General features: G+C 33.8%; 3 protein-coding genes across 6 annotated transcripts in view; all 3 read left to right on the top strand.

Annotated features, from left to right (window-relative positions):
* The first annotated feature begins 3,993 nt into the window (after nt 1-3,993).
* Nucleotides 3,994-5,670, top strand: LOC117682280 (uncharacterized). The gene has a single exon (XM_034449537.2). It carries the CDS (start codon nt 3,994-3,996, stop codon nt 5,668-5,670), a length of 1,677 nt encoding a protein of 558 aa, XP_034305428.2.
* Nucleotides 5,671-8,554: 2,884 nt separating this feature from the next.
* On the top strand, nt 8,555-11,746 carry LOC105322043 (fibrinogen-like protein 1). Its single transcript, XM_011420562.4, has 5 exons — nt 8,555-8,945; nt 10,007-10,087; nt 10,450-10,764; nt 11,146-11,287; nt 11,551-11,746. The coding sequence occupies exons 1-5, from the start codon at nt 8,585-8,587 to the stop codon at nt 11,714-11,716; spliced, it is 1,065 nt and encodes a 354-aa protein (XP_011418864.3). The 5' UTR covers nt 8,555-8,584; the 3' UTR covers nt 11,717-11,746.
* A 1,079-nt stretch (nt 11,747-12,825) lies between these two features.
* LOC105322045 (wnt inhibitory factor 1) overlaps nt 12,826-13,248 on the top strand; it is a 28,399-nt gene continuing 27,976 nt past the window's right edge. For all 4 annotated transcript variants that reach the window (XM_066082636.1, XM_066082635.1, XM_066082634.1 and 1 more), the window contains exon 1: nt 12,826-13,003. In XM_066082636.1, the coding sequence (XP_065938708.1) occupies nt 12,841-13,003 (163 nt within the window). In that variant the 5' untranslated portion in view covers nt 12,826-12,840. The remainder of the gene's footprint in view (nt 13,004-13,248) is intronic.

The following is a 13,248-nucleotide window of genomic DNA, read 5'->3' as shown; positions in this document are numbered from 1 at the left end:
GCTATGTGATTAACTATTAGTCAAGACATGGGCTTAAGCTGACACATTGATTATATTTATTTATTAGTTCGTTCGGAAATGCATATATCTTTAGATTACTTAAACGTGTAGTTCCGTTAACTTTCATTTTCATTGTGTTTTTAGCTTTTAGCTTACACTGTTATTCCCCCTACGCATCTCACAGAGAAATATACTGTTACATAAACCTGCTAAATACTTATGTACAAATCTAAATATATGTATGATATCTATATATTTTTCATGTAACAACCTGGTTATTTTTTTCTTCTTCTATCTTTGCTGTATAAATGACATACTCAGCATGAAACATTTCATATGCGGAAATTTACTTGTAAATGAATATGTCTCTCCTTTTTTCGTGCTAAACTGTAGTACAAAACAGTTCCAAAATGTATGTTGCACTAGGCCTCTGCGCAGGCCCACTACCTTCTATTTTGTAACATATATATGATTGAATAATTGAAAAAAAAACAAAAAAAAACTAAACTTTCATTTTCATTATGCTTTTAGCTATATCAACTTTGTATTATATGTAACATGGAATCTCCCCAAGGGGGACATTACACATTAAATAAAGACGCAAATAAGATAACCACAGAACTTCAAATTGTGTAAAACAATGAAATTGTGTTTTCAAAAAAAATTCTTGAATTAACAAATGCATTATCAAAAGCACATGATTTTCCAGATGTTGGACGGGAAACATTTGGTCCTATAAACTAACCGATGTAAAGCAATAATGACCTCCGTAGAATAATGGCTGGGGATTATTTCATCGATTTATCAAATAAAATAAAACCTTTAGTCGAAAGATCGTGGTCATTTTTAAACTATTAAAAACTCCTTAAAAAAAGAGTTTTGTATAAAGATATAGCAAACTGATAAATTTTAAAGCAAAAAGTTTGGATTTTGTCTTTTCTATATGTTAGCATATCGACAAAAATATCTAATATTAAAGTTTAAGGAAGATCTTATGGTTAATTTGTTGACTACCAGCCTCCTTAAGAACAGGTAATGTAACACACTAATATAATATATCTCAGTCCGTTCCTTCACGGTGATCACAAATGAACGTGCACTGTTTTAACTTTAATGTTTACATAAAATTGTAATTAAAATTTCATATACCTAAAGAATGAAATCTTTTATGTGAACTAAATGTTAATGTTAAGGCAAATTGCTACATATTTGGTTTAAAGCATATCTCTGGGATAGATAAGAGGAATAAGAATAGTGAGATTGTTGGCTTACCATCTCTCCGATCTCCTGAGCGTTAAAACTGTATGCATGTTGTGTGCATTGATAAATAATAAAGGCATGCAGGTTCCTTTTTACAAAAAGTTTACAAATGTTGGCCCCTGGAGCTAGTATATAGATTATCCAAGATTACTCTGATTCCCTCTCACCCTTTTTAAATGATTTGATGTTTGCAAACATCAAACACTAAAGGTGAGAGTAAAAATCGTAGAGGTCTCGGATTAGGTTTAAGACCCAAAAATGAAGCTTAAGATACATGGGACTCCCTGACAGGTCAATTTAAGGAATATGATCCTCATGTAACGGTCAAGGCATGTACGTGGACCTCTTGTTTTTATTTATTTTGGACTTTATATATAAATGATAAATATTTGGTTTTGTTCTATACACCTGTATGTTCTAGACCCATTCTGATCGACGCCTATTTCCTAAATCCGCCACTGTCAGGTGTTGCTAATCACGTATTACAGGTCAACAGTCCAGGAAGATAAAAAATAACCCAACAATTTTTGGACTCGCCATGTTGGATTAGGGTTGGTATATTTATGTTTTATTACTAAAACAGAAACAAATATAGGCAAGCATAAAAACTGCACGCTATGAATGAAATTTAACCCGCTATAACAAGTAAAATGTTTTAATGTTTCTTTTCGATTTCCTTTTTTCGATGCTATCATAAATATATATAAATATGGTAAATATAGGTCAGATGGTAAATGGGTTAAAGGTCATATGAAACGATTTTTAACACTATGATTTTCTTTCATGAATATAAAGCTTGGTATAAACAAATGTTAAAATACATGATGTAATATTTTTTTGCCTTTGCATTACTGAGAAATAACCGTGAAAACTGAGCACCTGAAAAAATTCTTGCCCGCTTTTCGTTCTTGATTTTGTGGATTTATGACGTCACAAAGACCCACCGATGTAAACAATGCATTAAAACTAGTGTAATTTTACAGTAGTTCATCGATTAAATTTTAGTAATTTTTGCATATATGAACGTGTCTTTCTTTTCAAATGAGATCATTTGATTTCGTAGTAGCCTACAGATGACTTAGTTTTAATTGGTCGTTAATGAATAAATCTAATATCAGCTTCTCACAAAAGTAAAATCATGATGAAGATCCTGTACCGGAGTGGAAATTTAACGAAAGAAATGCTCCAACATTTACAGCTGATTAATTAATGAATTATCCTTATCCTTTTGAAATAGAAACAACATTTTCTTCTTCGGTACGTATAATGATTGAGCTACATTTAAAGGGAATTATAAAGCATTTAAATTGATTTGATTTATTTTGTCACATAAAAAAGTATATAAGGCAGGCCAATGAAAATGTTTGAGGCATTGTGTACATAGTTTGTATTTAAGAGCTGCTATAAAATGCCGCAAACTTATTCTTAAATTTTATTTCGAAATAATATAAATTTCTGACTTATTGATATATACATGTAGCAATATCTGTAGAAAATACTTTGTGTACACGTGTATTAACGTTTTATTAAATTAGATCGCAGAAATATGGCATTTACGGATTTAGAAATGTATCGGTAAAAAAATCGGTTGTTTGATAAAAATAGTTGTGAACGAATGTGAAGATAATCAACAGATTTTATTAAGAACAAGCATCAATAATAATAAAAAAACGAAAGAAAACATTGCGGAAGAAAGTGAGATAAAAGGGATCTGTGAGTAAACACATACACGTTTTAAAATCAAAACACCGCACATTCAAGTACACGTTTCAAAAACAAAACATTTGAAGAAATTTCTCTTAGACTAAAAATAATTAAATGGTAACATATTTGTGAATTTGAAAGTGAAACAAACAATATAATCGCGAAGCGAATGAGGCACAATGAGGCCTACAAGTTGTTTAGAAAAAAAATCTTAATGAATTGCATGAACGTGCAAATGGGAAAAAACGATCAGACTTATTTTTGAATTTGTCAATTTCATTAAAAAGATCAAAATGAAGCATATAAATATGCTTATATTAAAATTATATTATACTTGCATGTGGATCTATGAAGAAAATCATTTATTCTCCCTGCAGTCTCGAAACTGAATATCATTATGTACACGCTATCACATGTAAATAAAAACGCACACGATTTCATTTCTTGAGAGAAAAAAACCTGACGTGGTTGATTATTGTATAATTATACAAGTTTTTATATAAAATAGTATTTTTTTTCTTTTAAAATGCTGCAAAATGACATGGATATTTGTATTCACAACATAGCTTTATAAGGCGATTGGGTCTTACTGACGTCATAAGCAAGGGAGGTAAGCCGCGTAAGTCAATGTTCCTTTTCCCGATTAAGTAATTTTGATCGACTGTGGCGCTCACATTTTGCATAAAATATCCAAAAAACAATGTCAGTCTTATTAAATAGGCACTTATGAACTCATTCCCGTATATAACTCAATATGGTCAGGATATCGTTTCATATGACCTTTAAAATATGAGTAATTTTGTTTTGATTGGTCGAATATAGAGCTAAGGCCTATTATTTTGTATTATACATGTATCTAGTTCACATATCATTTAACAATTACTTCATAAACTATTGTTTTGTCGCTATTAACACACACGGGTACACTTTTTAATGCATTGAACAATAACAGGAATCAAGCATTGATTTTAATGTTAAGTAAATCAAATTATTCTAAATGAAATTTGTATTTTGAGTTCTTTTTCAGGAATGTCTACAGTTAATGTGACCATGGGCCAGAGTTGGGCCCAAGATGTGTTACGATGTCATCTCTGTGAGAACCCAGTGCCTCCAATGTACTGTGACATTTGTCACATACATCTGTGTAAAACCTGTGTGGGGGAACATCTCTCTGATTTATCCAAAGAACACAAAGTGGTGCCATTTGAAAAAAGGGGATCTACTCCAAAATGCTCTGAACATTCTACAAAACTATGCGAACTACATTGTGAACAATGTAACATTCCAATATGTACACTCTGTATTTCGACTGGGAAACATTTAGGACACAAACAAGTTGATTTTACTCTGAAAAATCTAGAAACCAAGAAAGAATTTTTAAAGAAAGATTTACAAGAACTAGAGAAATTCATTTATCCAAAATACACAGAATTTGCATCCATTATTCCAATTCAGAAAGCTGATCTGACTGAAAACTCCAAGAAATTGACAACAGCTATTGACAAACACGGGGAAGACCTACATAGAGAAATTGACGCCATTATCCAGAAACTGAAATCAGATCTGAATGAAATGGACTCCAAACACCTGACAGCCTTAACAAAGCAGGAAGAAGAAATAAAACGCACCACTTCTGAAATCACAAAGAGGATTGCTGAACTGAAAAAGATACTGGACTCAAATGATGTCAGGCGTGTCTATGCCTGCAAATTCAGAAATGACGAATTCAGAAGATTGCCTCCTAAACTCACAGTGTCCTTACCAAGTTTTACCCCTCATATGATCAATAAAGAACAGCTTTATCAACAGTTTGGTTCTCTGTCAGAGTCATCTTTTAAAACAGAAGAACGTGGTTACACAATGGATTCTCCCGGAGCCGAGTCCTCTTTCCCGGACAGACCTCTCATTGATGTACCACGAATCATCACAGATATAAAGACCGAGTGTAAGGGATTATGCTGCGTGTCTTGTCTGAGTGATGAAGATATATGGACTTGTGGTAATGAAAACATCATGAGACTATACAACCTCAGGGGGGGACTAGTAAAGTCAATCAAAACCAAATCAGGGAACAATCCACGGGACATAGCAGTGACGAGGAGTGGGGATCTAGTTTATACTGATATAGATGACAGAACTGTGAACATAGTGAAGAATACACAGATACAGACAGTGATCAGACTTCAGAAATGGAAACCTCTTTATATTTGCACCTCCTCCACTGGTGACCTTCTGGTCATCATGAAAAGTGTTGGTGATGAACCAACAAAAGTTGTGCGATATTCTGGCTTCATGGAACAACAAAGCATTCAGTATGATGACAAAGGACAACCTCTCTACTCAAGTGGTTTTTTGAAATACATAAGTGAGAACAGGAACCTAGATATTTGTGTGTCAGACTGGGGAGCCCGTGCAGTAGTGGTGGTTAATCAGGCTGGGAAACTCCGGTTTATCTACGATGGTAAGGTCTCTACTTACAAGGTACCATTTACACCACATGGAATCACTACAAACAGTAAGAGTCACATTCTGACAGTAAACTCTAGCAACTACAATATTCACATTCTGGATCAGAACGGACAGTTTCTCCGCAACATTGACTGTCATTTACAGATTCCAAGGGGTGTCTGTGTGGACACTAGAGACAACCTCTTTGTAGCTGAGTGGGGCACAAGTAAAGTGAAAAAAATCCAGTATTGCACATGAACAATACATGTATGTGTGTACACAGGTACTTATAAATATGTTAGTCTTTATGTGCGATGCACTTTCATCTATGCATATATAACTGTATATCTAGCACAAGTAAAAACGCCCTGTATATCATGCAATATCCACGGAGAATTTTAACTTTGATATTCATATGTTAGGCACTACATCAATTACCGGTATGTTTGCTTTTCGTTTCTGAAATTTGAACATCAATTAATTGAAAGAATGATTATTAAATGAAAAGTATTGTAGTTGAATGTTCAAACTAACTTATCTTGTATTTTTTTTTTTTACAAAAAAGGTCAAGCTTTTGAAAGAGATGAAACCTTGTTGTCATGGATATTCATTTTTTCCATGAGAGTTCTGGATACTGACAAAGCATTTAGTATTTTAAAGATATGAATAATATCAACTCAGTATTCAGGAAATTGCATAATAGACTTAGGATATAAATATTATATTGTATATAACAAATGATAAATTCGTATGGCAAATCAAGCAAATGTATAATACACGTACGACGTTTCACTATCTTCGATAGAGCGAATATCAAACCACACACGCTATCTCATATGTTCTGTTATTTTGCTGTTTAATTTTATAAATTTCACATTTATTTATTATTAATATTGTTTGTGGGACTCAAATACTTCAAATCACAACTTTGAATAACATCCCTACGAAAATATATATCATAAATCATAAACATTTCCAAAGCATATCACCATAAACTAATTCTATACATTACACGCCCAATAGCAGCAAAAGATTGATCGAGCAAGGTTTTTTATATGCATGAACGTGGAACAATTTGAATATGGATAGCTGTAAACCAGATTGAGAATAAAGCTGTACCTTAGTGACCTCCTTTGGATCATGACACGTCTTTTCATCCCAAGATTGCATAAGCTGACCAAATGAATAGTTATACCTATTACAGTGCTCAAGATGTGATCTGGGCTTATTTGAGTCATGCAACATTACAATAAAAGACCAAAGTGGCCTCTCATGGCTCGCAATGTATTTTCCCAAAGATGCATTAGCGGCCATGTTTCATTGGTCTCACAGTATTAAAGATTCGACAAAGCCAAGTGTGATATGTGTTCCTTTGTTTCAGAGTGATAAAAAATATAGCCCATACTTTAAAACAAAAAATTATCGAACAAACAGACAGATGGATGAATGGACAGAAATTCCATTCAACAAATCAATAATGTATAATAATGTACAGTGAAAAACGATGAATAACTCTATTGTACTTCACATAATTAGTGCTTTTCTGATACAGAATAGTCAAATATCCCCACCTCTACAAAATCAGTACATTAGTTGTATTTGATAGCAATTATATAATTTTTGAATTGAAATTATTAAACAAGTTCATAACGGAAATGAAAAACTCGACAAAGTATGATTTTAAAATTACACTTTATAATAATTATTTTAAAGAATATGTGGTAATTAGATGGAGTAAATAATTGTAAAATACAATCACCAATTTTATTAAACATCTAAATCAATATAAACAGTAAAGTGGTTTCATCCGAACGATCCAAGCGATACAAGAATCTAGCTATGTAATAAGTGTAAGCTCATAATCTTTTTAGATCAATTAAAAGTCGCGTGAATACATGTAAAGGGTTGGTTTGACGTGACATCTAAGCAAGTTTATTCGAGAGCGGAAGCGTGTCAGAACAGCTGATTTTTGATAAGATTGTACAATTTCAAATAAAAATAATTTCCATTTAAATCTAGTTCTATAATATAATACAATCATATAATACAATCATGCAAAAACACAATTTCTAAGTCGGCTTGCTGATTTAAACGAAGACAACCAAAAAAAAAAAAAAAAAAAAGACCACATGTTTTAGAAGTATCAAACCATCAACCTTTTAATGTTATCTAACTGAGCCGATTCAGTCACTTTTAAGGTTATTTGAATGAAAAATGCGACTCTGGTCACGGTTTTGTTTTTTTTAAAACGCCCAACTGTTAGGATGCAAAATGGTATTGATTACAGGGATATTTTCGCCCTTCTACACATGCAAACTTTTGCCCCATCTTGACTATTTTTTCTTAATTTTTCCAGACTTTAAATACAATCATAACCTCCTTCTTTTTAACAAAGTAATTTGAAAACTGTTTTGTATTCGCTTAGTCTTAAATTCGCCCGTTGTCATCGAGGGCGAAATGTGCGAAAGTAAAACGGGGGCGAATGTTTTCCTTTATATACAGCATCTGCTGCAAATTGGGTCATCACTTTTATGTTGATCAAAATTTGCTCGTTTTCCATTACATCTTGGTAATACCATTGAAGAAACCTTATATAACCGATAAATCTTAGCATACACAACTGTATATTTAATACATATCTTCAAAAAATAAACTCCACTCTACGGATAAATGCTGCAAAATTTGGGTTTATATGTAGACTTTTAATACACCAGGCGCATAGTATTAAGAACATTTGTTACAAACTTGCAACCCTGTGATGCAGTTTAATCATTTTTTGGAATAAGTGAGGTTAGGGGTAGTGTAAGTTAATAAAATAGTATCATATAGTTTGTATTCCAGGCCATGCAATTCATAAATTTATAGGTTATCAGAGTTTCGTGGCTTTAATTTAATCAGATTCACTAGTACATGATCAAACTACCCCCCAAAAAATTTTCCTCTAATATAATGATTAAGATGAACTTTCTACAAAACCTTTATTTAGAATAGGCAATACACAAGTAAAATTGAATGACAAAGACGACGTATACCAATGGTAAAAGAGCATTTATTCTGAACGCCTTCCATTCACAGAACCACTGTATACAGTACATAAGAACTCTCTGATCTTTGAAATATTTTTATCAAATGATCTTATCAATTAAGGTCGTGAACGATATTTAGCGGCAACATGGCCGCAATTGTTGTGATATGTACAGTTCTCATATATGCTGTGCTCGTAGCACAATGTCAGGTCTACGTATTCGAACACATCGAAGAACATGAGCAGAGAATCTCCGTCCTCGAATCCTCTACTGCGAATGCCACGACATGTTGTAGTACCTTAAAGAAAGAAAATGGGTTGCTTAAAAACCAAAACCAACAACTGATGACCATGATGCAGAACCTATCTTTACAGGTGTTGCTTCTTCAGCAGAAGGTGGACTCCTTGACAGCTGTTCCAAGCACCCCCTTGGCGCCACCAACACCACCCCCGCCCATGACTACGGTCTCCACCCAACAGACCACCACCCCGTCAACTACAACAACAGGTAGCTTATTGATTTCATCTCTTCAGTTCTTCAATACATAAACCAATTGCTTCTTCTTCTCTATATAAACCTGTTTTTAGGTGTTGGTGTTTTTTTTAACTTCAAACACAACCTTTTGTTACATTTGTGATCATTATAGTAATTCAGATAACCAGCCCACCAGTTCCAAAATCATATATCAAATTTTCTACATAAAACAGTTGTTACTTGGTCCTTTGTTTTAAAATCAAGCTCCAAAAATATCAAATTTCTATATTCGGACCATCTGCATAATCCATACTGGGGTCATGAATAATTTCTGTTGAATCATTGAATTTCGTGGTGACTCATTTTTCGTGGAATTCATAGGTACCTCTCATCCACGAAAAACACCCCCTTCGAGTTGGTAAAATTAGTGTTATAAAGTCTTTTTGCTTTTGTTGGTAATACACGAAATTACGTTCTCACAAACCTGTAAAAATTAAGCAATCCACGAAAATTGGCCCCCAAGAATTTTAATGATTCCACAGTATAGGAGGATGGAATCCCCCCTCCCCCACGATGTCCAGAGATTATTATGTGTGATAGGGTTAGTTTGGTGATTTTTCCATTTCAAAGTTTTTTCAAAAAGAAGGGGGAGAAAGATGGATTTGAAATTTTCAATAGAAATCCGATCGATAAACCAATCTTTGTCTCAAACAAGCATTATATTCATCAACTGGTGTTTTCTGAAGTTTCATTCTCTAATAACCATTACTTTTTACTGAATGGTATAAGATTTAGACGAAAATGAAAATCGAGAACACGTTAACTTTAAGCTTTTTTTTAAATAGAGAAATGAAATAATGACAATAAACAAATAAAAAAGAATTTCATACTTACAATGTACCAGAATATTTCAAATGGTAGGGATGAAAAAAATGTATTGATTGCATTTGTCAAAGTAGACATTTTTGAAATACACTTTACGATCAGCTAAATTTTGCATTGTATTGATTGCATTTGTCAAAGAAGACATTTTTGAAATACACTTTACGATCAGCTGAATTTTGCATTGTAAAGCAACAATTTGAACATAATAGCTCCTACAATACCACGTGATTGTGCTGACTGGGCCGCCAAAGGGGAAACACTGAGCGGGGAATTTGAAATTAACATAGAAGGTGAGTATTTGATTAGTAAAAGCTTTAAAGCTAGTGCAAAAACGATAATGACAAATCATTTTAGCATGCACGTAAATATGCTATACATAAATTCGTACCATAGAAGATTTATTAGCTTCCTTCCCCGTTTACATTTTTCATTACATATTAATTTTAATATTTTTGTATCTATAAATATATACATAATAACATATGTATATCATTTTTAAAAACAAGAACACAAATTAGAGAGTGAGAAAAAGGGGGATTTAGAGAGAGAGAGAGAGAGAGAGAGAGAGAGAGAGAGAGAGAGAGAGAGAGAGAAGAGAGTAAAAAAAGGCAACATTAAAAAAATATTAAATTCTTACCCGTATCTTTTACAGGAACGACAAAACAAGTTTACTGTGACTTGGATCATGACGGTGGACGGTGGACAGTCATTCAGCGTCGCCGGGACGCTTCAGTGGATTTTAACCGGAACTGGACCGACTATCGTGACGGATTTGGCGACATAAATTCCGAATTCTGGCTCGGCAACGAGATCATCCACAAACTGACTTCCGCCGGAAACAACGTCCTCAACATCAAACTGATGGACTGGACTGGTAACATCGTCTACGCCCAGTACTCGGGGTTTTCTTTGGACGGAGAATCAAAGGACTATACACTCCATGTCGGCACGTACTCAGGAACAGCAGGTATGTCTAGGTGACGAATAACCGCTAACCCAGCTATGCTTTTCCCGTGCAATTTTTTTTTCTAATACCTGGGAGGGGGGATCGGAGGAGGTTTGTTGTTTTCATGACTGCCGAGATGTATATATTAATATTATTTGAAATAAAGTTTGATTGTATTTTTATCTTCGATCGTCATTTAAATTGTGAATAAAGTGTTATTTTTGATAATCATCAATCAATCTAGTTTGATACCTCGTCACACATGCGTACTATTTTCTGTTTTCCAAACAGACAGATTTTGTTGTAGAACGTTTTTATCTAATAAAGTAGTGTATCTTATATTGAACAGATATAAGTGGAGTTATTTATTAACGATTATTGACATTATCGTCTTATTTTTAGGTGACTCCTTTAATTACCCACAATCCAGTTTGCTGAGCCATTACAACCACCGGTTCAGTACCCCGGATCACGACAGAGATAACTCATTCATGAACTGTGCGCAAATTCTCAAGTCGGGATGGTGGTTCAATTCCTGCTATAGGTCTTATAATTTTAATCTTTCTTAAACAGCTACTAAGACGTACGATAGACTTCGCAAACGGTTCGGAATGTGTTTTTGAGGATAAATTTGTAGAGCAAATTAATGCATAAAAATGATTGTTCTTTGCACCAATATGGAATAAAGGGAAATATTTGGAAAATACAAAATACAATATTGCAGCTTTATAAATCTGCAAATTTTAACAAATAAAAAGATCATTCAATAATTTATAATTGATTTTTATTTTAAATTACTTTTAAAAGCTCAAACTTGAATGGGGATTTCCTGAAGGGGGTACCCTACGGACCAAAAACCAACGGGGAGGTTGCAGGACAGCCTACTCTTGAGGGGACAGGCATTGAGTGGTATCCATGGAAACAGAAGCAGTATTCAATGGCCCACGTGGAAATGAAAATAAGACCAGTCTAAACCATGCAATAAATGATTATAGTCTTTTGAGTCAAATGTCAATTTCTTTTTATTCACACGTTAATCTACGGAATGGCATTAACGGCGACATGTCAATGAGGAAAGATAACTTGTCTAAGCTTATTCTTATTTAATAATATACTTCGTAAGTTTGAATTTCAAATCTGAATGGAGTTATTCTTCCCTCTTCAAGTGAACTAAGGAAAATTCACAGGGTCATTTAAAATCAACGTATTACTGGGAGTATGCTCTTTTTTATTTCTTAAAATCACTGCATGTAATGAGTAAAATCTAGATATATAATTAGTTACAGTGTGTATACCATAAACATCATCCGGGGATATAGGGCGGTGAGTCGGGTGGATCCGGACCCATCCATGGGAAAATCTATTTTTTTAAAATTTACATGGTAAAATTACCGACAATGTAAAATACGCCTAGGTACCATGATGGGTATCCCTGGCAGGACAATGCATCTCAAACTAAGCTTTTTAAATTGACATTTTTGCTTAGCGACTGAAGAGTAATGGTTACAGAAATAGTGAAGGGCGTCAAACCATTAATTGTTTTGGCATTGTGTCTTAATACACTAAAGACGTGGTGTAATTACTTTTCGAAAAATACAGTTAAAAGAGAGAGTTTTGTGGTCTTTATAAAGAAGAGTAACTTGATCTGGGATTGTGGGTTCGAATTTGACCAAAACAAACTTAGCCACCGGTCAATCAGATGATGTGTCGATTACGTATAGAGACTCACCCAGATCACGTCTGGTTACGTCACGATATCAAAATGTACAAATATATATTACCATCAATAAATTTACAAATTGACAGACATTTGTATTGTATTCCATCAGTTATATTAATTTTAATACACTGGATGTAATTTTATAAAACTAAATAGATCATAATCGTTTGGTGCAAAAATGGATCCAATACTGGTGCAAATCAACAGGATAATCTGCTGACTGAAGAAGACCCTTGTAAATTCATCGATACCTTTGAGTGGGAATGTTGACTGTACGAATTATATTGACTTTTCCCCCAGGTCTGGGTACTTTACTATTGCAGTGTTTACAGACCATTGCCACAAGACCTACCCACATATTTAACCCCAGTCTCATTATGAATTCAATGGTCCTTCCGATGTGGTGTTGTATTACTGCTTTACTGTTTGCGTTCTCTGGGATTTCTCTTTGGTCTTTGGATGACGATTATGAAAACTGCGCAACAGGTTGTACAGTTAGCGATGATGTCTCATGGTTATCTAAGTATCGAGGAAATTCTGGTGAGCCAACACTCCTCCTTCTGTTGTCGCGTGGTCAGATGTGTAAATAACAGTAGGTTTGGTATGTTAAGGATTGCTAAGGTTTTAAGACTTTTATCTTTATCAGTAATATATCTCACTTTTATATCAACTATAACACTCCTTGGCGCATTGAGTCAATATGTGAATCATTTTATATTACTTTCAAACATTGATTTCCTGAATTTTTTTAAAAATATGGCCTTCCTCGAAAGCTACCGATGAAT

This window comes from Magallana gigas, chromosome 4 (assembly GCF_963853765.1).
Source record: "Magallana gigas chromosome 4, xbMagGiga1.1, whole genome shotgun sequence".
Lineage (NCBI taxonomy): Eukaryota > Metazoa > Mollusca > Bivalvia > Ostreida > Ostreidae > Magallana > Magallana gigas.
The sequence above is the reverse complement of the archived record's forward strand: the minus strand, read 5'-3'. Positions and strand labels throughout refer to the sequence as shown.

What these genes read in the sequence shown, in the direction of transcription:
- LOC117682280 (XM_034449537.2), top strand. Translation starts at nt 3,994, where the DNA reads ATGTCTACAGTTAATGTGACCATGGGCCAGAGTTGGGCCCAAGATGTG.
- LOC105322043 (XM_011420562.4), top strand. Translation starts at nt 8,585, where the DNA reads ATGGCCGCAATTGTTGTGATATGTACAGTTCTCATATATGCTGTGCTC. An exon ending in CACGTACTCAGGAACAGCAG is followed by an intron (nt 10,765 to 11,145) that starts GTATGTCTAGGT and finishes TCTTATTTTTAG; the next exon opens with GTGACTCCTTTAATTACCCA. An exon ending in TGGTTCAATTCCTGCTATAG is followed by an intron (nt 11,288 to 11,550) that starts GTCTTATAATTT and finishes TACTTTTAAAAG; the next exon opens with CTCAAACTTGAATGGGGATT.